Raw genomic sequence first — 23,904 nt, 5'->3', positions numbered from 1 at the left:
ACTGGAGGTTCAGTGGGGATAGAGTGTGAGAAGAGAAAGTGAAGGGGAAGTGAAGTGAGGACAGCAGGAAGAAGGGTCCAGATTTAGAAGAGGATTAGATAGGGGGAAGGAGAGTGGGAGATGGCATGGGATCTAAAGATGAGTGAAGGGTGTGGGGAGATGAGTGAACATCGATGGAAAAAGTGGAAGATGGAGGGAGGAGAACTAAAAGGTGATAGAGGGGGGAGACGAGGTGAACATATGGCGGTGGCAGATTTGGAGAAGAGAAGGGTTTTACGCGGGAAGAGCGGAAGGAGGACGCTGCAAGGCGAGGAAAGAACATCGGAAGATGAGAAAGAGGGGTGGGGAGAACATAAGGAGATGAGGACGGATAAGCAGAGGAAGAGGAAATAAAGAACAAGGTGGGCAATTATATTAAATGCGTGTCTTTTATTGTCTACTGAAAACTCTTGACAAATTTTGATAACATGATTTGTGCAAGTAAGCTGTGTGTGTTTAACTAAAAGTGAGCGGCTGCGCTCATAAAAAAAAAAAACGAAGATCAAAGAAGCCTCATGCCAGCTGGAGGTAGGGGAAAGCATTCATGAGCACTTAATCAAAGAAGCTGCGACAGCTGTGCACGATGCGCGTGCTCATGTGCGCGTTCTAGCAAGCTGATCGCCGGCAAAGTAGCATATCTCAGAGCACCTACTAAATGGCTCGGCCAGATCAGCGCATGTGCTGGATCAGGCCGAGACCTAAAAAGGACATAGCTAGAAGCCATATTCATCTTAATTCTCAATCCCCTTCACCTCTACCATATTCACAACTACCACATTCACCACTACCACAGTTGCCAGGCTCAGATCCTCTACGCATAACACCTCGGGGATCTCCTCATCCACAGCCTGAAATAGGGATGATAATGATAACCATAGTTATCGGAATTATTTTGTTCCAGCTATCAAAGGGCGCCCGATGAGCGGTTTAGCTATTTGGGTTTGCCAAAATTTATCTTTTACCATCAAGGAGTTATCAACCAGAGTAATGACATTCAGCTCATTAGAGCAGACCTGGGCCCCCTGGGTCGTTTGGATATTTATAATGTCTATGCTAGGGGAACTAGTGGAGGGAGGTCCCATGTTATAGCGAACTTGGATTATCTCTTGGAATGTAATTCTGTGAAGAATAGTGTAGTTGTTGCAGGAGATCTAAACCTAACCTTTGGTTGCTTATGATTTGTATCATGGGGAAGAGGAAGATAGGCAATGGGGGGTGCCTAAATTGGATCTTAGACCCATAGCAAGGTGGACAGAGGATGTCATTCATATTAATGCGATTTGCTATGAGAAGGGATTAAGGGCACTTAACGGGAGAACTCGGAGTGACATGGCAGGGGCCAACACATTTGATAACGGGCGACATAAAAGCAGGATCAACTATGTCCTTTGTAGTATGAATTTTTGGCACTCGATAGTTGATATGGAGGTAAAGCCACGAATAGAAAGTGATCACAACCCCCTGTGTGTAGTCCATCAATGGTGGATGTCAGAACAACCAGAGCTATATATGGGTGCGTATTGTACTCCTGAAAGCGTCCCCACAAATGACATGCGCAGGCTTAAATTATCGCACGTCCTGACCAATGAAAAGGTCATGGTCCATATTAGCAAGGCGGTTGATAAAGCTATACTGGACCCTGAGAAAATAAATAAATCCAATGAAGAACTGGGTGATGTAACTAAATTGCACGATAGTCTCTTTGTGGGCATCAGGGACCACTTTCTTAAACCAGTCAAAAACAACAAGGCAACCATCCCCAAACTGCTTAAGTGGTATAACAGTGACTGTAGGCGTGCTAGAATTGTATTAGGCACTGCTATTAGGGGGCGGGATTTAGACGCTGTCAGTCTAGCCAGACAAAAGTACAAAAGGTGCCTATGTAATGCCAAGAAGTTGTGGGATGAACTACACTGGCAGGTATTAAAGGAGGCAAGTGATGGTAAGGATTGTAGACTATTTTGGAACATTATAAAGTGGGGGAGGATGGGGCCAGTCTGACCCACCAGTAAATCATGTTTCGCAGGTTGGTTGGGTACATTATTTTAGACCACAATATGCATATAACCATTTGGATAATATGATGGATGATTTTAGGCCTGTTTTTTACAAGTATGAATTTTTTAATGGCAATGATGTTTTAGTGGCTCTTAACACGGTGGCCAGTGGTAGACACCAGAACCAGATTGGGGCCCAGCGGACGTCTTTCTTTATGATAAAGAACGCTGGGGCAAGTACATCATGCTATTGGCTAATGCTGTGGCCCAGAGTGCACCGGTCCCGGTATCATGGAAAGGAGCAATAATAATACCGATATATAAGAAAGGTGACAAAGCCCAGACAGCAAATTACAGGCCTATTAGCTTGATAGATACTGTCCAAAAGGTGATTGGGAGGATGATTTTGAATAAGGTACTTGATTGGGCTGAGAAATAGAATATTGTCTTCTTTTCAAGCGGGGTACGTAAACTCACAAGTACGGTTGACCAGGTATTCCGCTTTACCCTATTACAATGGAAGACTGTGGTATTAGGCAAAGGCAGCCTTTATGCTGCCTTTGCTGACCTACTTGCAGCCTTTGATTTAGTCCCCCGGTCACAATTATGGGCAGTTAAAAAAAAATAATTAGGCCTATCTGAGGAAATTTTAACATTATTGATGAGGCTGCATGAGGCAAACACCGCAAAGATACAGTGGGGAGGACAGGGCAGAGTTACTTCTGAATTCCCGGTGGAGCGTGGTGTGCGCCAAGACTGCTGAATGGCCCCCACGCTTTTTACATTGTACATTAATGGAGTAGTTGCCTGCATGTCATCAGTAAATCTAGATGCTCCTACTCTAGCTGGCATGAAGATACCGATTTTAATGTTTGCGGATGACACGCTGATTTTATCCAAAACTCCGAGTGGCTTACAGCGCGCCTTAGTAATTTTCTTAGGAGTTTTGTTTGGACCATCGGTTGGAAGTTAATGTGGCAAAAACTAAGCTCCTGGTTTTTAATCCGCACCATAGTTTTAGAGGAAACCTTTTATGAATGGACAACCGCTGGAAATGGTCAAGGCTTTTACTTATTTAGGGATTTATTTGTCGAAAGATGTTAAATGGGACCAACATATAGATATAGCAGCACTCTGGCATCGGCAGCACACAGGGGCTTTAAACTTGAAGCATAAAAAATCATTAACAAAACCGATAGTCTGTACTCCAAGTTTATGAAGCCAAAGCCCTCAGTTCCACGCTTTGTGGCGCGGAGCTATGGGGGTTTGAGAAACTGAGACCACTGACACGTTCAGAAAACAAGTTTTTCCGCAGTATCATAGGACGTCCCCAGAGTACCCCACTACAGCCACTTAGATATGATCTTGGAAGGAAGGCCATAGCGGACGTAGCAAGGCTCCACCCTATCTTATATTGGCGTAGGCTTTGGACTACACCGGAGCTTTCGCATTATGCTGAAGGATTCATGGATGTCATAAAATCCGACGTCTTTCACAAGATCAGTTGGTTAAAGGAACTTGGAAATACTCAAGTGGGCCTGGGCATGCAGATGCTGTGGGAAAATTCGGCGACAGCTACTTTCCCATCTAAAAATAGTCTAAAGGAGATCTATTGGGAGCAGGTCGCGCACCGAATCTGGAGTGGCACTGGTTCCTCAACCATGACTGGGGGTTTTTTAGAGGCAAAGCTTATCCCCAGGTTTGAGCAATATTGGGATGTCATCATCAAGCCTGGGGATAGGAAGCTCTATTTCCAGCTCAGGGCAGGATCTCTGTCCCTCAGGTCTTTAACCGGTAGGTGGGCTAGTGCAAGCAGTAATATCTGTCCTGCTTGTGGGGACGATAAGGAATCCATTGCTCATTTCCTCTTTGTTTGTCCTGTATACTTAATCCCAAGGCGCGTTTGGTTAATTCCAATGTGCAAGTCTCTGGGTACGAGCAGCAGTGCCGAAGCACTAAAACTTATACGCACCAGCACTTTACCGTTCATTTCAATATCGACTGCTAAATATCTAGGATGCGCGTGGGCGCTGAGGCAGAAATGTTATGCTTTGACTATGGACTGTGTGTACATTGTGTTTCTTTTTAAGGTAAATTTTCCCAGCCAGACCGTGCAAGAAGTTTTTTTATTGTAATTAGTCGTAATTGACGCTTTGTATATAGCAATCGAGATGAATTTTATTATATCATTGTCTTTGGATTGTTTTTATCCAAATGTATGCGATTTGTAGATTCCTATTGTTTAAATACTTGTATAAATTATGGAGTGTTTTTTTATGCTTTTATGAATACATCTCGAATAAAGCTAATTTGACTTGATAACCATAGTCCTTTATCAGTAGAGCCATGGGATGCCTTTAATACAGATCCACCCATAAATGACCAAGATTTATACCCTGCAGAACCATCACCTCCAGATAATGTGGCTTATCAAGAGCTGATTTCACGAGCAGCAGCTTATCTTGGGGTTACATTATACAAAGAGTCCCTGGAAGAAGACTTTTTATTTGGGACACTAGGGTCGACACATAGGACAAGTCAGTCTCTTTCTTTGTTAAAGGGCATGATACATGCTGCTGAAATATTTAAGGACCACGTTCGTGCCCGCATTCTAACACCTAGGTTTGACAAAAAATATAAAACCCTACTTTCAGATCCCATCTTTATTAAGGAATAGTTGCCGTTAGACTCACTAGTAGTCTTTAATTCTTGTAAGAGAACAAACTCGCAGACCTCTGAAGATGCAACTCCCCCCAGACAAAGAATCTATCTTGAACGATGCATCAGGTAAAAGGGTGGCTGCTCATGCTGCTAAACACCGGTGTATTGCCAACATGCAGGGCCTATTTTCTTGGTATGATAGGGCACACTGGAACGAGATGGAAGACCTACTTCAGTACCTCCCAGAAGAGCCCAAGAAAAAAGCACATGTGTTAGTACAAGAAGGAAAAATCCCATCTAATTCCTCCATTTGAGGTGCTTTAGGTGCTGCTGACACTGCAGCAAGTAAATGTAAATGTGTGGTACTTGTATAGCGCACAAATCACCCATGGGCATCTAGGCACTTGTACGAATACCGCTGAGGAACCCTTCCTGACCTTTACCTGTGAAGTGCACACTCCTGGGCACCCCCAAGGTGAAGCCAGGCATCCTAGCGTTGTTGGGGCTGTTGTGGAGATTAAGCAAGCTATTGCCCAGAGTTGCAGAGTGGGACCCATGATTAGAATAGGCACCGAGGCGAGAATTATCAGGGCCGAGGAAGTTGAGCCCAGGACCCGCCGAGGCGGGAATTGAACCTTGGTCCCAGGCTAGACCTCTGCATCAGGGTCTGCCGCTCTAACCATTGAGCCACACTTCTCCGTGGAATGAATACCAGCATTCTCTTACAACATGCTTGGCTTAGAATTTCTGGTTTTAAACCGGAGGTTCAGCAGTCTATTTCAAATACCCCTTTTAATAAACATCTCATGGACCTAAAGTAGATAAGGCCTTAGAAAAAATGAAAAAGGACACAGATGTGGAGAAGTCATTGGGAGCGCTTCAGTCTCCATCAAACAGAGGCTCCTTTTCCTGTTCATTTTATAGAGGAGGATCTAAAAGTATATCCTCAGGCCCCAATGCTTCCTCCTATAAAGCAAACTCACAACCCTCTCCCTCTAGAGGTTTCTATAGAAGTGGGTACAGAGGAAACCATGTCCAGGGTAGATGTAAGAGCACTCTGACACGTAACTCCCCTTCCCCCAATAAGCAGTGACTTGCCTATATTTCCTTCTGATAATTTAACACCTGTTGGGGGAAGACTTCAGCACTTTTTACTCATTTGGCAATCGATAACAGCGGACAAATGGGTGCTAGACATTATCCAACATGGTTATTGCCTGGAGCTCACCAGCAATCCTCCCAATTTCCCACCTCGCACTCTCAAACTCTCTTGTCAGAGCACCTTGAGCTCCTCAAACAAGAAATTCAAGCTCTTTTACCAATGGGAGCTATAGAACCAGTTCCATTTCAGTACCAAGGTTCAGGGGTTTATTCGCTGTACTTTCTAATCCCCAAAAAGGACGGCGCCTTAAGACCTATTTTGGACCTAAGAATGTTAAATCTGTACATACTGGCAGAACATGTTTTATATGGTTACGCTTCAACAATTGCTTCCACTTCTACAGCAAGGCAATTTCATGTCCACACTAGACTTAAAAACGCATATTTTCATATTCCGGTTCACCCAGCGCATTGGAAATATCTGATTTGTGACCGCAGGAAAACATTATTTGTTCAAACTACTCTCATTCAGAGTAACTACTGCTCCCAGAGTGTTCACAAAATGTCTAGCAGTAGTGGCAGCTCGCCTCAGAAGACACCAGATTCATGTCTTCCCATACCTAGACTATTAGCTCGTCAAAGCCAGCACACATCAAAAGTGTTTACAACACACTCAGACTAAATTAAACCTACTCCACCGATTAATAATATAATATGTATTTGGAGGTAGTAACATCCATAAAAGATACAATAAAAAAAACAGAAACAAGGCTTAAAACACGTTCATCAATACTGCTGAGTAACAATCTGGGCAATGTGCAAAAAACGCAAAATCCATTCACCCATTGACACACCTAGTATTTCTAGGTCAAAGTGCTGCTATTAACGAATTCATAACTGCAAAGGACATATAATCATTAGGCAGCAACTGCAGATACATCAAGGCAACCCAAACCTGTCTAAAAACGCGTCACTTTTAAAAGTGATTTGATATATTCTCCTGGGGTGAGTAAAATATTTACATAAAAGTACAAAATGTAAGGTATCTTGTGGAGATCTATTGTAGCAGCCACAGGGGCCTCTCATCTCATCATATAAAACAAAACTGGCCAGCAAAGCTAAAAGATGATGGAGCTGGTTAAATCTAAAATGAGTTATTAAAAATCTATCAGAGGTAATTCTCCATGCCCTGTACTGATTTTAAAAGAGCATGCCCTTAATGCTGGCTTAGTATGCTCCTTCTTTTCACAGGAGGCCGTGGTATATTGAACAAATAGCTCCTTCACTATACTCCGGTCCTGCAGCTTCATTGAGTCCGGCTTAAAGAAAATATTTGCCCTGCCGAGAGCAAAAACATCTCTTTAATGTAACGTAACCAGGGGACTTTTAGCCGTGGTCTAATGATAAACAATCTGAGACAATCGGACGGTTGAGAGCCAACTCATTATTAGAACGTATTTTCACGCAGAAGGTCATGGGTTTTACTGCCACCATATCTGCTTTGTAATTTAATCCTAGTTTCTGATGCACAGAGAATGAGGGGGGACCCTTAGGAACCTTCAGAATAGGTTACCTGAAGTTTATTGGTAGTAATATAGCCCCAAACCTCGCTTCCGTACAGAGCCTTGGATTTGCCAGAAGGACTGATAAAGCTTTATGATCACACCCGAGATCCAGAAAACCTAGTCTAAGGGCATTGCTAGCAATGGCTCCCATAGATTTGTTCATATCGCCAACCTTCCCATCTAGCAGCCATTTCTAGTTCAATTTTTCATTGAAAGCTGGGACCTTGGCTAGAGTATGAGTACCTGCTTTGAATGTCTTGGAGCGGGTCCCCTGAGGGCCAACTCCAAAACGTACAACTTTGTGAAGTTGTCCGACAAAAACCAACCCGCTCATGAAGGCAACAAAACCATCAATCAGGGCCTTTAGGCCCCTCGCGGTGTATGCCATCAACACTGCGTCATAGGCATATAAAAGAACTGGAATTGTTTTCCTACCCACTTGGGGACAGTCTGTCTGCAAATGTGTCAAGTCCTCCTCTAGGCCATTAATATATAAGGTAAATAAAAACTGGGCTAGAATGTACCCCTGGCATACCCTCCTGTACAATTAAAATGATCAATGGATCCTGCCCCCTTTGAGTGTCTAACTGCGGTTGTAGTGTGGGCACGGAGGGTCCGTAGTAGATTTATAACAGTGCACTAAACCCCCAGGAAATCGAGTAGGGCCCATAGTTTCTTGCTGTTGATCCGGTCAAAAGCCACAGTTAGATCCATGAAACCCAAAAAGAGGGAACAAGGTTGATCATCTGTGTATTTGGCAATTATTAAATAAAGATTCAAACGGATTAGGATTTACGGTCAATAGGAAAGTCTCATCTTCAGCCTTCACAAATAGTCCTATCTAGGAGCGACCCTAAACTCACATCTCTTGCTTCTCCCAATGAAGTTAAAATATTCAAACCCCGTTACTACAGTTCAGACCAAACAATACATAGCAGTTAGGACTTTTATGCAGCTGCTGGGAATGATGGCATCATGCATTGCAATAGTGCCTCATGCAAGCTTACACATGCAACCCTACAAGAATGCTTAACACGCCAGGGGAATCAGGCACAAGGTCAATTAAGAGTTCTAGTATTGGTAGACTGCTGCATCCATCGCTCTCTGCAGTGGTGGAACACACAAAACTTATCAAAAGGGCGGCCCTTCATCGACCCTGTTCCACAGATCCTGCTAACAGCAGACACATCTCTAACAGGTTGGGGTGCCCATCTACAGAACTTGACAATTCAGGGTCTGTGGAACAACATGCACAAACATCTCCCCATCAACTATCTAGAGCTTCTAGCTGTGTATCTAGAGCTAAAAGCCTTTGTCTCACCTCGTAGGGAAAGTTGCCTCAATCTGTACAGACAATATGACAGCTATGCACAAAAACAAGGGGGGGGGGGGACACGCACTCTGCAACTATCATGCCTCTCTCAGACCATTTGGCGTTGGGCAATCCATCACAAAATTCATCTTCTGGCAGAACACCTCCCAGGAGTGAATAATCAAATTGCCGACCTCCTCAGACGGATGCAGCAATAAATACACTGGTGGGAGCTTCATCCCCAAGTTAATTCCATACTTTCAAGCATGGGGATTCCCTTAAATAGATTTCGCCACTGTGGACACCTCAAAATGACCAAACTTCTCCCAAGTTTTCTCAAGCTCTATCACAAGGCAATGTCCTATGGCTGAAATGGTCGGGATATTTGCCAACCCTTTTTTGCTTCTCCCCTCCATCAGATTCTGATTCGAAAGCTCAGGCAAAGGTCGCTCACACTGATTTTAGTGGCTCCCGTATGGGTCGGTCAACCGTGGTTGACCACACGCTTGGAACTATCTGTGGTTCCACATCAAAAGCTGCATCTCAATTGCAGCCTTCTCACTCCGAACCATGGAGAAATCAAACAACCCAAACCCCAAGGAGCTCAATCTAGCGATTTGGCTCCTAAAGTCAGAGTTTGGATACTTACATTTGCTGCCAGATTGTAGGACTATTCTTAAAGAAGCAAAAAAGCCTACCACCACAGCATGTTGTGCGGCAAAATCGACAAGATTTGTTGTATATTGTAATAGTATCTGAAATAAACAGTTAGTTATAAATTACTTACCTTAGAATTACCCCCAGGCGTCAGACTGGATCCGGAAAGTTTTTTCGTAAGCAGTATCCCTGCAAGTCGGAAGGTGGCGTCTGTCGACTCCGCGCTCGTCGTCGTAGTCGCTGGGATGGCGTCGCGGTAGCTACTTAGACGCCACTCTTGCACACTGATGTTAGTTTTCTTTTTCCGCGCTAGAAAGCGCAGATCCGGAGAGAGCATTACCTCCAGTCACTTTTTGACTGTTTTTTTTTTTTTACTTTCTTTGAGTCCATCGACTCCTGGTGCACGAGAGATGCGTGGCTTCAAGGTTTGCGGTTCCTGTAACCAACTGATGTCGCTGACGGATCCGCACCACATGTGTCTCTACTGCCTGGAGTGCGACCACGACCCCAAGTTGTGCTCGGACTGCGGGGCCATGGCCACGAAGTCTTTGTTGGAGCGATCCCGAAAGCTACTCTAGGCCCGGCAGTTGGCTCAGTGCAGTTCGAGGTCCCAGTCACGTAGGAGGTCGAGGGACCGGTCGCGGAGCCAAGACCATTCTTCTTCCAAGTCTTTGCACTCTGGGTCACGTAAGTAGAAGCACAAGAAGAAGTCTAATAAGCATAGTCTCTCTTCGGCTTCTCCCCGTCTGTCGGCCAATGCGGCGAGGGATGCGGGTGGTGTCCCTCCCGCGGCTATGCGTTTTGAGCCTGCAGGGTCGTCTCCGGGCTTCCCTCCCTTCCCGGGACCCGGAGCGACCCCTGCCCAGCTTCGAGTTTTCTAAGGAGCTATGCATGCCTTCTTTGGACAGCCCGGCTCTGCCGGTGCGCCTTTGGTTCCCGCACTCTCGACTGGAGGCCCTGGGCCTTCGACACCAACTCCGGCCTTGGCACCACAGGGTCCCTTTGGATCCAGGCCTGTATCCGGATCGGCACCCGTTGACCTTGTAACACCGGCGCCGGCACCACATCCGCAACAGGTGTCTGCTGTGTTCCCAGCCAACATCGATCTCGGCCTCCACCTCGAGGTAGATACGGAGCCGAACTGACGTCGACCAACGCCGGATCCGATGCAGACAGGTACTTTTGTGCCCCTGTTCTAACCCTGGCTCTTTGAGATCATATTGGCAGCCAGAAGAGGGTGTGGAGGACTGGGAGGGGTCTGGGGACCCTTTAACCGACCTGCTGGTTATGAACTGGACTGAGGACCTGGGGGAGCCAGTGGTCTGGATACCTCCCCAGACCTTGGCATGTTGTCTCCTCCTACCGTGGCTACGGAGAGGCTGCGTCATACGCAGTGGTGTTGCTTAGGGCAGCTGAGGCTCTCCACCTCGAGCTACCTACTGTGGCTGTCAGGACTAACCTTCTGACTGAGGTGCTTCAACCTGCAGCGAGCTCTTCGGAGCCCCTGCTACCGTTTAATGAAGCCATCACAGACTTCCTTTTGGGCACCTCGTTCAGGCCCAACACAGGGGCTCCTGTGGACAGGATGATTGCTCAATGCCACTGCCTGGCCCCGGCCCCGACTTTCCTCTCCCAACAACCCACCCCTGACAGCTTGGTGGTCCAAGCCTCCACATCCAAAGGCACATTCCCTAACGTACCACCCGAAAGGGAATACAAAACGCTGGACCACCTTGGAAAGATGTTTTCTTCCTCCAGCTTGGGACTGCGGTCGGTAAACACTGCATGTCTGTTGGGCCATTACACCCACTTTGTGTGGGATACGGTAGCACAAGTGCTGCCACAGTGCCCAGAGGAGGCCCGGGCCGCTCTCTCCTGTGCAGTCGCCCAGGGGAGAGACGCCGCAAAGTTTACCATCCGCTATGGGCTGGATACTGCGAACTCACTAAACATGATGATTTCCACGTCGGTAGCACTTCAACACTACGCCTGGTTGAGGTTGACTGGTTTTTCGGGGGATGCCCAATCCACTATTATGGACATGCCCTTTAGCTGTCGCCTTTTGGCGACTAGGCAGACCACGCGCTAGAGCGCTTTAAGGACTCTTGAGCTATGGCCAGGTCCTTGGGCCTCTCCACCACCCGCACTGCGCAGTTTGCCTTTCGCCTCTTCTACGGAAGGGGTGCCTTACCACGTTCCCTCAAGGGCCAAAGGCCGGCGCAAGCTGTTCAGCCCCAGCGCAGCCAGGGACGTGGGAACTACCGCCGTGGTTCTGGGGGCTAGTGGGTGGGGATATCCACCACAGCCCTTTCTGCCGCAGCTTCCAAACTCTCCTAGTCCGACCTTTCAAGGCCACCAAACTCCAGTGGGCGGCAGGATTCGCCATCACCTCCCCCACTGGTGCACCATCACGTCGGACAGGTGGGTTTTACAGATAGTCCGAAGGGGCTACTCCCTCCCCTTCGAGACTGCCCCTCCATCCATTCCACCTCAGTACCATCGCATGTCGGAGGATCATCTGGCCCTTCTCCAACAGGAAGTTTTGGTACTCTTGGCCAAGGGAGGCATCAAGTGTGTTCCTAATCGGAAGTAGGTTGTGGTTGCTATTCCCACTACTTTCTGGCTACTTTCAGGCTGGTAAGATTGAATATTCAATCTTACCAGCCACTTAAAAGCCAAAATAGGGGAATACGATGGAAATGGCAGGATGTAGAACCTAACACAATTTTAGCCATGCTTATGGAAAGTCAGAAGGAGCCACTGGAGTTATGCCAACTCTGATCCTGAGAAGATATTGGTGGAATTCTGTACAATTTGTAAAAAGCTCTCTGAGCAGCTATCAGTACCAAAACGTCCATTTTCCCCCAAACCTCAGGAATGGTTTAACTAATCATGCTCACATGTACATAGAAACCTCATAAACGCATTAAAAACCATCCTAGGAATCAGATTACAATTAGTACATGCAGAAATTACTATAAAGAGGTGATTATGAGGGAGTAAGAAGACATTAGAACACAGGCCTTGGAACAACTTGTTGCTGCACGTGCAAGGAATGAGGCTTCACAGTTTTGGACGGTAATAACCCTTCTCAAACTGCTCCTCTTCTCCCATTGATGTGAATATTCCTGATAATTCATGGGCTAGTCATTTCACCAGCCTCTGATTTATAGGAGTCAGTTTGCGGGTAAAGCAATAGTTTAAATGACATAGCTAATTTGGAAGATTTTGAACAGCTAGCGATCACTGCCAAGAATGTTAGCACAGCCTTGAGCAGGAGCTCGGGCAGGAAAGAGCCTGGCCCGGTCGAAGTCCCTGCAGACCTTTTTAAGTACTGTTTGACATTTGGGGCCTCTTCTTGATGAGTGTGCTTAGTTGCACATATGCTCACGGCCCCCCAAAATCCTGGTCTAGGGCGATAGTAGTTCCAATTTACAAAAAGGGGGATAGGATTGACCCTCATTGTTATCGGCCAGTTTCCCTAATTGATTCGACAGCCAAAGTATTGGGCAGAATAGTACTGGAACAGCTGGAAACCTGGGCAAATAAGAATAACATCTTATCCCCCACCCAGATTGAATTCAGACAAGGCAGTCTATCAATGCTTAAATGTCTATTTAATAATGTGAAAATGTATGCTAGCCAAAGAAGGATGTCAGTACTTGGTGTTTATGGATCTGATTGCAGCATTTGATATCCTTATAAGATCAAAATTATGGAATATGCTAGTAAGTGAGGGTGTTAATCCACGTATTATTTACCTACTTGCTCAGCTGCACAGATGTTGAGGGTTGTATCAGATTTGTACTTGGTGGGGGACTGCACCCTGTACATCAAGATCAAAAAAGCGGTTGGATAGGAGTCCGTATTGGCACCATTTCTTTTTAGTATCTAAATTCGTGATCTTGATGTCCAATTTTTGTGTGTTGCTGCCGATCCACCGAGGGCAGGAAACTACCAGATACCAGTTCTTACATACGCAAACGACTGTCTTCTCGTAGCCAGGACGGTTTGAGACTCTAAAAACTCCTAGACACTTGAAAAATGTCTGTCTGACCTGGGCCTAACCACAAATGCATCTAAATCATATACGATGGTCTGTGGTCACCCCCAGAGTAGGTTGATGCATTTCCAGGTCAGCGGGAACACACTTAAGTGTGTAAAATCCTTTTACTATTTGAGGATCCCTGGGGACACCTGAGGAGTGAGAGAGTAACACAGTACAAATAAGCCATTACTTTCCTGTTCAAATTTACTTCAAGTTTATGGTCTATGCCCCTTAAAGCTGCCATTACTATTTATAAAGCCAGACCTGTGTTTGTCACCTATGGTGCAGGGGAGTGGGGATTCAGCGATAACTCCCAATTGCAAATCAGTGAACACCGATTCTTTTATAGAATATAGTCACTTCCCAATTCTGTTCCCCCTTTTTTTAGTACATGAAGAACTAGGTCTTCAGTATTTGGGTGATATACCGAGGGTGGCACCCACCCTGTTATGGCTGTCAGTATGGGCTAGGCCAGAAGCAGCTATGACGCAAGCTGTACTCATGGACTATCTTAAACTGGACAGGGTTCACAAAATCAATTGGCTAACCCATATTAGGGAAGATCTCCACCAAATTGGCAGAAGGGATTTGTTTGACCGGTTAGCAATCAATCACACATAAAACCATGGTAAAAGATGACTTATTGAAACTAATAGTAGGAAAGAGTTGGGAGATTGACATTTTGAAGTAGCTTGTTAAGTCATATCTTCCATTAAGTACAACCCCAGCAATTGAGCTATACCTGCTTAAAATCCGACACAACAAAATGTTTTACCTCAAAAGATTTTGGCTGGGATTGTCTCACTTCTTAGTATCATATCCATCAAGTGTTTATAACAGCAATGATCTTCTTCCTTGTCCATTCAATTCAAAAGCACCGCAGTCACAACTCCATTTGTCCTTTTTTTGTGAGTTATATAGAGAACGAACCTGCATTTTGGAACTTCTACTGCGAAGTTTAAATATTTGGAAATGTAAAGATGTACTACAGTATTTGCAGTTGTTGCAGACTGACATTGTGTCATACTATTTATTGATTTCTTGTCACTGTAGTTAAATGCAGAAGCATTGTTGGGAAGTGAATGTGCATGAATGTATTATACCTTGTACTCCTTCTAAGCTTAAGTCTGAATCTTCACTTTTCTCTCTACAGCATCGCTAAAGCACAAAAACTAAGTAACTTGTACTGAATTAAGAAGGGATGAATTGGACTGCTCTGCATATTTTAACACACTTAGATATTTTATGTATCTTTTTGTAGATTTTATATTCTTGAATGGCGCAGTCAAGGGAGTGATGGGAACATTTGTGAGGCTTCTTGTTGGAGGAAGGGAGGGTGCAAGAGATATGTGCAAGCAGACCTGACTAAGATGCAAGCTGGAATGATGTGGTTGCCCATTATCTCCCTGGAAGACTTGGAGGAGTCTTGAGTCTGTATCTGCAGAGGAGGCTTCAGGGACATTAGTAGGAGCCGAAAGTGGGACTTGCACTAGGCAATTTTGGCTAGTTGAGGAAACCGCTATAGATGAGACCAATTGCCATCCCTTGTAGTAATTAACCAGAGTATGCCAAATAATGGTTACAGGGCAGGACCTCTGGCTTGGAAAATGCATGGGCTTCTAACTCATCCACATCCAAAGCAGTCATGCTGGAAAAGTGGCTTGAGGATTCTGAAGTAATGTAATTTATTGTAGTATGTGCTTCAGGATAAGCCAACCTAGAACATATTTATGCCATGTGTGAGTGGTAGGAGGAGCCTTGAAGTAGAGGGGTCTTGAGCTGAGTGGGCTTACTTTGAGCCCATCACTGCCTTTCCACTGCTTGTGCGAGTCATGGAGGGCATAGAGCTTAAAGCTCCATGTTCCGTCTGTTTGAACTTCTGTGTTTCCAAACCTCATATGCACACTTACAAGGCTATATTTGTAGGTTTCACCTGCACAGCGCTTGTTAATTCTCTTGTATTTTTTTTTTAAACCTTCAAAGTGACTTAAATGCCCGCCCATTACTTACCTTTAGATACTGTCTCCCGCGGGGCTCCTTGCTGGTCAGCGCATCCTCTCCTCCATTGTCATACTTTGGAGTCTGGACCAAGTACTGCTTCTGGTAGTCATCCTCCTTCCACTCACTAGAGCCGCATGGTTTTGATGGTACTTTTAAAAAAAATTACTGCCCTCCCCCCCTCATGCATATGAATTCAAAGCACAGCATCGCCTGTACAGATGCTCCATGCAGTAAACCTCCTGCATGTACTCCACATCAGACCGTATTCCCAGGGCAGCTAGTCCAAAAAGCTGAATATATATATTCCCATCCATGCCAAATAAAATAATCTATTCAAAAGTGAAAATCTAGAAATCACATAACATATCTTGGGTCTTCTGTTTTATTGAAAACAAAAAATTGGAAAACTTTCAGACAAAGAGGCTCTGGCAAAGCAAAGGCGAGTTAGACGTTGCCCTGGCATTTTTTCACCACTCTTGTGCATGTTTACTTTTTTTATGCATGTGCTGAGTGAGGCCTTGCAGTGGAACCCCATCCAACCACTGCCCATGCCTGGAATAAATCACGCCTCCATCAGATTACGCGCTCTTTATGAAGGCGACTAACCTTGCTGTCGTTGGCGCAATCTGTACTGATCTGGAAGCGATTTCTCACTGCCCAGATGACAGCAACGAGTTTGCAGACCCTGCCTAGAAAGCAACAGCAAAAACCATTGGCATCACCAATAGGTTTCGCCTCTGAGAAATTGTATTTATTTTTATTTATTTTAGAGGTTTTAAATAGCGCTGGCTGGACCCAGGGGTATCAGAGCACCTTACATATTTGAGACAAGAAGGTCAATAAGACAGGGAAAATACATAACATCAATGTATATAAAAAACATACAACCTAACTGACCACTAACCTCCCTATCCTGACTCTGCAATTTTCCTGTTCTCTTTTCAATTTGTGCCTTATGATATTTTTGATTATCACTTCTTTCACATTTTGGTGTGCTTATTTCCCATACTTATTACTTTGAAATTTGTCAGGCGGAGACTTATAAGTATGGGAAATAAGCACACCAAAATGTGAAAGAAGTGATAATCAAAAATATAAAAAGGCACAAATTGAAGAGAGCCGGAAATTTGCAGAGTCAGTATAGGGAGGTTCGTGGTCAGTTAGGTTGGTAAGGAAGAGAGAGGGAGGGGCAGAAATGGGGGGGGTGTTGGAGGGGATGAGGGCTGAGGGTGGACAAGGGAAGGGGGGTGCAAGGAAAAGTGAAGGTGGTAAACAGGGAGGGGGAAGTGACGAGGAGGAAGGAAGAGTAAGGCTGATAAAGAGAGGGCGGATGCATCTAGGGTCGGACAGATGTGGCCAGTGGAAGAGAACAGATAGGGATTAGGGACACCAGTATTTATTGAGGAGATGTAGTTTGAGTTCTTTTTTGAAGCTAGAGTAGGAAGGGTTGCAGCGAAGGTCAGTTGGAAGGGCATTCCAAATGCAAGGAGCGTTGCCGGAAAAGGATCGTGACTGGGTGGTTTTCTTTTTTAGAAGGGGAGGATAAGAAGGAGGGTGTTAGTACTTCTCAGGTAACGGGAGCAACCGGCTTTAGTGAGTTTGTTAGCGAGGTAGGTCGGTGTGTTCTGCTGGAGAATTTTGTGTGTAATGCAGACTGTTTTGTAAGTGGACCTACCTTCAATGGGGAGCCATTTAAGGGTTTTAAGAGCAGGGGAGATGTGGTCAAATCGCTTGCAGTCTGAGGTAAGCCTAGCTGCAAGGTAAAGCACCGATTTAAGAGGTGCTTGGTGGATCTTGGGAATGCCGGTGAGAATGGCATTGCCATAGTCGATGCGAGAAAGAACAAGGGATTGGACTGCTAGTTTGAAATCATTGATAGGGATGAAAAGCTTGATTTTCTTAAGGTGGCGGAGAGTTAAGAGGGCTCCTTTGGCAGAATTGTTGATGTGTACCTTGAGGGTTAGGAGGTTGTCAAGGGAGATCCCTAGTGATTTGACTGAGGAGGACAAAGATAAGGAGCAGTTGAGGGCATTAAGGTCAGAGATCCAATTCTGAATGGGGAGCTGGTTAGTGGAGAAGTGTGGCTCACTAGTTAGAGCGGCAGACTCTGAAGCAGAGATCAGGCCCGGGACCAGGGTTCAAGTCCTGACGCGGCAGGGTCTTGACCTCCATGTCCGCGAACTTGATAATTCTCGCCTCGGTACCTACTCTAATCATGGGTCCCACGCTGCAACTCTGGGCAATAGCTTGCTTAATCTCCACAACGGCCCCATCAACACTGGGATGCCTGGCTTCACCTTGGGGGTGCCCAGGAGGGGCATTTCACAGGGAGACTCAGGAAGGGTTCCACAGCGTTATACAGCGCCGGGACGCCCCGTTGGGGCAGCTGTGCGCTTTACAAAATACACTACAAGTTAAGCCATGTGGCACTGTTTTTAGGAAGAGAATTAGGATGATTGGAGTCCAGGAAATTGGAGGGCAAGGGGGGCTGAGGGAGATCAGAGTTATGATGGGTGTAGGGGGAGTTATGATGGAGGGTGGGATATTAAGGGAGATGTTCGGATTGGCGGTAGGGATCGCAGTAGAGAGGAAGGATTGTTTAATTTTGTCTGAAAAAAAGAGCTATTTCTTCACATCTAGTCGTCGAGGCCAGTGGGACAGGGGGAGCGGAAGCGGTTTGATTGCGCACAATGTTAGCATCAAGGGTGGCTCCTTAGGAATGGGTTGGTGACTGACAGATTTGTTTAAGGTCATTAATTTCGAGAAGGTCAGAGGGGATCGAGATTGAGGGATCTTTGGTATTATTCCAATGGAGGTTAAAGTCTCCCAGGAAGATGTTTTTAGATTTGGTAATTGAGGATTGTTGAGGATTGGGCAAGAAGGTTAGATAGCTCGTCAATGAATGGGTAGTGATTTCCGGGCGGATTATATATTGTTTAGGCGGATGGGGGGAACCCTGTATTGTGAGTTCGGCTAAAAGGTATTCAAAGGAGGCATATTCGGCGTTATTGATAAGGGAGAGCTGTAGTTCGTCTTTAAAGATGATAGCTACACCACCGCCTTTTCGGATGGGTCTATCTTTCCTAATGATGGAGAAGCCCGGGGGTGAGAGTAGGTCTAGAATACTTGTAGAGTGGTCATTAAGCCAGGATTCTGTAAGGAACGCGATGTTGATGGATTCGCTAATGATGGTTTCAGAGATTTCTATGGCATGTATGGCATGTCGGGCAGCGGAGCGGCAGTTAACAAGCATGCAGGTGAGGGGTTTGGGGGTGGGTTTGGGAGATGGGAGGGCATGGATGGAGGTGAGATGAGGAGGGGGTCTAGGTGAGACAGGTGAGAGGGGAATACGACCAGTCCCCAATATGGCGGGGATGCTTGAGAAGGGGTGAGGCGTGTTCATGGTTGATGAGTATGGAGGGGAGGAATTTTGAAGGTCGGAAATCTCCCGGTGAGAGAGGGTGCAAGTGGTGCAGAGTGGTCTCTGAGCCCGGCAAAGCAAGGGAGTTGTTTTCCACGGTTTGGAGGTGGTGGGGTTTATTTGACCAGGGCTAGCGGTGTTTCTTCGGGGAGGGTGGTCGCTGGATTTGAGGTTGTAGAACTCGTTCCTAAGACGAGAGAGATCTCTGGTAAGAGTGGAGAGGTTAAGTTCGATGTTGCGAAGGGAGTTTGAGATAAGAGTGAGGGGGTAAATAGGGTGTGGGGGGGAGGAGGTCAAATGGGGTTCGGAGTTAGCTGCAGAGGGGGGTCTGATCTGAGGAGGCAGTGAGCAGATGCAGGCAGGTGGCCTGTTCCGAGTAGGAGATGAGCTGATACAGGGAGGGCTGTAGTTGAAGGGGAGAAGGAGTGGCATGGCGGGGTAGGGGGGAGATGAGACCTCTGGGGATGAGAAGTATGGAGATCGGTGGAAAAGTTGCGGAGTGGTGTACGAGTGAGGGGGGGATAATGGGAAGAGAGTAGTTGGGAGAAAAAGGGTGGGGGGTAGTGTGATTCCGAGGGTGTGAGGATGAGTTGGGAGAGGAGGAGTGAGGGGGCGTTGGAGGAGGAATGGAAGGGGAGACTGTGAAAGAGGGCCAGGAGAGAGGAGTAACAGGGAGGGGAATGGGTGGGCTGATTGGCTGCAAGGCGGATTGGGAGTGAGGGGGTGAGAAGAGGACCAAGGAGAGAGGGGGGGTCATAGTGAGGAAAGAGGGGATGGGTGACAACGTTTGCATAGTGTCATTGGATGTTGAAAGGTCAGGTGCGGGAGAGGTGGGCTGGTGGGGCGGGGTCGGTGGGGAGAGAGGAGGTGGAGAGTATGGGAGGCTGTTGGTGAAATTGGAAAGTTGGATGGCCAAGGATCTGAAAGGGAGTTCGAAGGTGTTAAGACTGGGTACGGCCGCTTGGATGAGGATGTTACCAGTTTTAAAAATGGAGATGTTGATTTCCCCACAAAAGGTTGGAGAGGGAGTGGTGGAAAGTTTGTCGCCATGGGGTATTTTTGAAGATTTAGTGACTGGGAGATGATGTGTGAAAATGCTTTTCCATTTAAAGGGGTGTTTGGATTAGAAGATGTAATTCGTTTTAATGGGGGCGGTAGGGCTGTAGTAGTTGGCAACAATAAGTGTTTCAGGATTTCGAATGAGGAGGTTGTGTTTGAGTTTTTTTCTAGCGTTTTCAGAAAGATTGGGGGGGGGGGGGTACGGAATGGACCAAGAGTTGGGACCATGTTTAGATAAAGGTCCTGGGTGGGGGAAGGGATATTTAGAGGAGGCATATTGGGCAAAGAAAAATGTAGGGGAGAGGAAAATCAGATAGTCACGTGAGTAGTCCAGGGAGGGCAGTGGGTTGAGGCTGTGGAGGGAGAGACGTGGAAAGGGAGGAGTGGAAGGACACGGTGTTGGGAAAGGGTAAGGGGAGGATTCGGCAGAGGGAAAGAACAAAGAAAGGGAATGTGAGATGATATGAGAGAAAGGGGCCAGAGTCAAGAGAGTATGAGTTAAGTAAAGTACGAAAGAAGTGAGCAAAAGAAAGTCCAGCGAAACAAACAAATCACAGCACAGCTACAGACAGTTGAGCAGCTTTACACCATGGCTCAAATATTTTTTTATTTTTTTTTAAAAGATATGATGCGGATAATGCTGGCCACATCACAGCGCTTTTTAAAAAAAATCGTAAGTCCTGTTTCAAGGCAGGTCAACTGCTGTGCAACATGTTAAAAAGAAGTTGACAAAGCCAATAGATTTTGCATAGACAAAACCTGTTGGCTTTGCTAATGCTTGTGATACCGTATTTTACCGACATAATGTCAGTGCTCAGAAAGAAGCAGATAACCATCAATCTTCCTCCTGCTGTGTTGCTGCTGCTGCTTCACCCATCCCTCCTGCACTCTCCCGTTTTGTCATTGTTTCTTGACCCCAACCCCCTGAAGGAACAACACAAGGTTGCTGCCAGTGCTGACTGCACCATAGCACTTTTTTTCTGTCTTTCAGCACTGCTGCATGCACTTTGCTGTACAGCATGGTTAAGATACAGATAAAGCCAATAACCAATGCTCCAGCGAGACCCAATATCTTTGGCAAATAATTTGCTCTACCCCCAGAATTTGCTCTACCCCCAGATGGTCAACCATCTGGGGGTAGAGCAAATTATTTGTCACATCAAAACAAAACAAGACGTCCCCACCTCTTTCCTTTTTTTAGTCAGGTTGGGACCTTTTCAGAATAAAAATAATCACAAAGGATTCCCTTACCTGTTTTAATCTACACACCACATCTACACTTCTCTAGGCCCCTCACACCCACGGCACCTATACGGCAAGAAACAAAAGATCTCAGAAAAAGAGCCCCTTTATTGGGTGCCCATCTAGCAATGCAGCGCCGGCTCGACGAGGAGCAGACCCATATGATGAAGCATGACACCTAGCTTGCTGGGCGTGTGAGGGTCCTAGTTCCAACAGGAGGTATTCCCCACCTCCTCACTACACACCAGGTGGCCAACTTGCCAACGAGGAACTCTGTACCTTTTTTGGCACTATTTGGTGTCCAGAGGCATGTCTCCTGTCCTGGGTCACGGCCCATGAACTTGGGAGAATGATGTTGAGGTCTTATTTTGTGTTCACCTGCAAGTCTTCATTCTGCCCTTGGTGGTGTCATTTCACCTGAATCTAAAAATACAACTATTCTCCCCACCCTTGTTTTCACTAAAAGGATTCACAGTTTTCGATGCAATTGGAGCTTTTGGGTGTGGTTCTGAGACATGGGACCCTCCTATTACGACTGGTATAATAATTCTGCTTGGGTTAGCAGGAAGTTTTCTATGATCATGATCTCTGAACAGAGAATTATTACTTTTGCGGTCAGAAATGTTTCCTTATGTGGGCCCATCTAAAACATTTGGGTTGTCTTACAGCTGCCTTATGTTTGAATAGATGCTTCGGAAGATGTAGCAAATAATATTTGTCTGCAAATGGCTTTAGAGAATTTCTAATAAACTACTACAAATTTTCTGTCTCCAGCATAGAGCTCCAGTTGCAGGAGCTGAGCCCCAGTATCCGCAGCGGGGTCTACTCCCACATCGAGGCCTTTGTCCCATGCAATAAGGATTCCCTGATTAAGCGTCTGAAGAAACTCCACCTCAATGTTCAGGTACGATACACCATATCTCGTAGGGTGGATTCTTGTTTAAGGCTTAAAAGTGCTCGTGTTCAAGTAAGAAACGCCACATCCTGCAGTGTAGTACTCTCCCTTAATAAGTATCTCTAATGCACGTACATCACAGGCAGCTAACCAGGGCAACGTCCTCTCTCTAGGGTCTGGCATGAGCTTAGCATGAACTTGCTTGGCTCATGCATGTAGGGAAGAATACAGTCTGTCAACAATTCTAGCATCTGAAGAAGCGTTTTAAGGGTGTGTGAGGGGATGTTGCCTTCTGTGTGCATGGTAGATCTTTGATTTCTTAATGAGAATCTATGGTGTTGGCCCGGCCATATTGTAGGTAGGTGCCACTTCCTGTCTAGGTTTGGAGTTTAGCTGTGTGATGGGAATCTGGCTCTGTAATGGAACATAAATGTTACCTGTACATGACAGTCTGATTGTACCTTCATTTTCTATGCAATGGGACTTTGTTTTAAACCTGCTGGTTTCTGATAGACACTTTTATTTGCAGATTCCTTAACTTTTGAAAGTTCCTCAGGTGTCAGAATGGATCTGGAAACTTTTCAGCAGTACCTCTGCCCACCGGCAGTTGGTGCCGTGCAGCTCCGCACTGATGCTATTCTGCTCTGAAAATGACGTGTGGAACATATATAGGCGCCACTCCTGTGAGCTGACTTCAGTTCCTTTCTTCCCGTGCCATCACACATGGAAGTATATGTCCCAATTGTCCTCTGATGCAGAGTCTGTGCTAGTATAATCTCTGCTTGGCCACCATAGAGACCCCACTCTCTACTGGAACTGCCCCTTCACAAAGATTAATGTACACCCTGCATTCCCTAAGCTGCAAGGTTTCAGACCATGACTACTAGGTGGGAGATGAGGCTAGCCAGCCATACCTTCAGGAGAATTATTAGGACCGCTTTCAGGAAGCTAGTGGACTTGATACTTTCCCCTGAGTCTGGGCTCCTTTCACCACCTGGTCCTGCCACTGAATAGAGTGCTTCTTAGCCATGGTGATACATAGGGCGGCCAAAGTCCTTGAGCTCCAGCTCCCCACCTTGGAGATCAAAACCAATATCCTGACAGTAGTTGTCCAACCAGTGCAAACATCCACTGAAGCCATCCTACTTTTTAACAGGGCTCTTAAGGATATCTTGTTGTAGTCAGCTGCTAGATTGCACATTGCCACTGCCCTCCAGGCGACCTACATCATAGGGAGTCAGAATGGGTGGAGAAGTTTGGAAAGTGTGTCTTCTCGTCCACCTGCTTGGCTCTTTGATCTGTTAATGCCAGCTGCCCCCTGGGGCGCTGTTGCACCTCCCAGGTGTTCCCGATCTCCAAACTTTCCTTGCCCAGGCTACATATGAGTCATAACACAGCCAAGTCCTCCTAATTTGTTGTGCCTTCAACACCACTGATTCCATCGAGTAGGCCATTGGCACCTGTGTCACCATTTGCCACCATGCTTGGCTGCAGTCAACCGGTTTTTCAAGTGATGGCCAGTTGTCTGTCATGGACATGCCTAGTGACGGGACTCTCCTGATTGGGGACAAAGTAGACTCCGCTTTTGAGAAGAGTAGGGCCCCTACACGGCCCCTAGGCTTATCTGCCTCTCCTCACCAACTGCATCAACCTAATCACTCCTTTCATGGCTTCGACAGAGGTGTTCCATACTGCCAGCCAATCCAACCTCACCAAGGTGCTGTGAGAAAGTGCCCTCTTTCTTGCATGGTATGCCCCCACTTTTTGCTGAATTGCTGAATGAGTGTGCCCTGAGCTCTTGCTAATCAGGTACCCATGGCCTATGTTCCTTCCCTAACATTTCATTGAAGCCTAAACCCAATCTGCTTCTCTGGCCACATGCCAGTCCCTGGTAAATGGTACCAGA

The 23,904-nt window shown here is 46.2% G+C and overlaps 1 protein-coding gene across 4 annotated transcripts in view; it reads left to right on the top strand.

Annotated features, from left to right (window-relative positions):
- Positions 1-23,904, top strand: part of UBN2 (ubinuclein 2) — a 624,092-nt gene that overhangs the window by 278,377 nt on the left and 321,811 nt on the right. For all 4 annotated transcript variants that reach the window (XM_086958832.1, XM_086958824.1, XM_086958830.1 and 1 more), the window contains one exon: positions 21,878-22,007. In XM_086958832.1, the coding sequence (XP_086814958.1) occupies positions 21,878-22,007 (130 nt within the window). The remainder of the gene's footprint in view (positions 1-21,877; positions 22,008-23,904) is intronic.

Source organism: Lissotriton vulgaris, chromosome 1_1, assembly GCF_964263255.1.
Source record: "Lissotriton vulgaris chromosome 1_1, aLisVul1.2, whole genome shotgun sequence".
Lineage (NCBI taxonomy): Eukaryota > Metazoa > Chordata > Amphibia > Caudata > Salamandridae > Lissotriton > Lissotriton vulgaris.
Note: the sequence above shows the minus strand (reverse complement) of the source record. Positions and strands in the feature narration are given on the sequence as shown.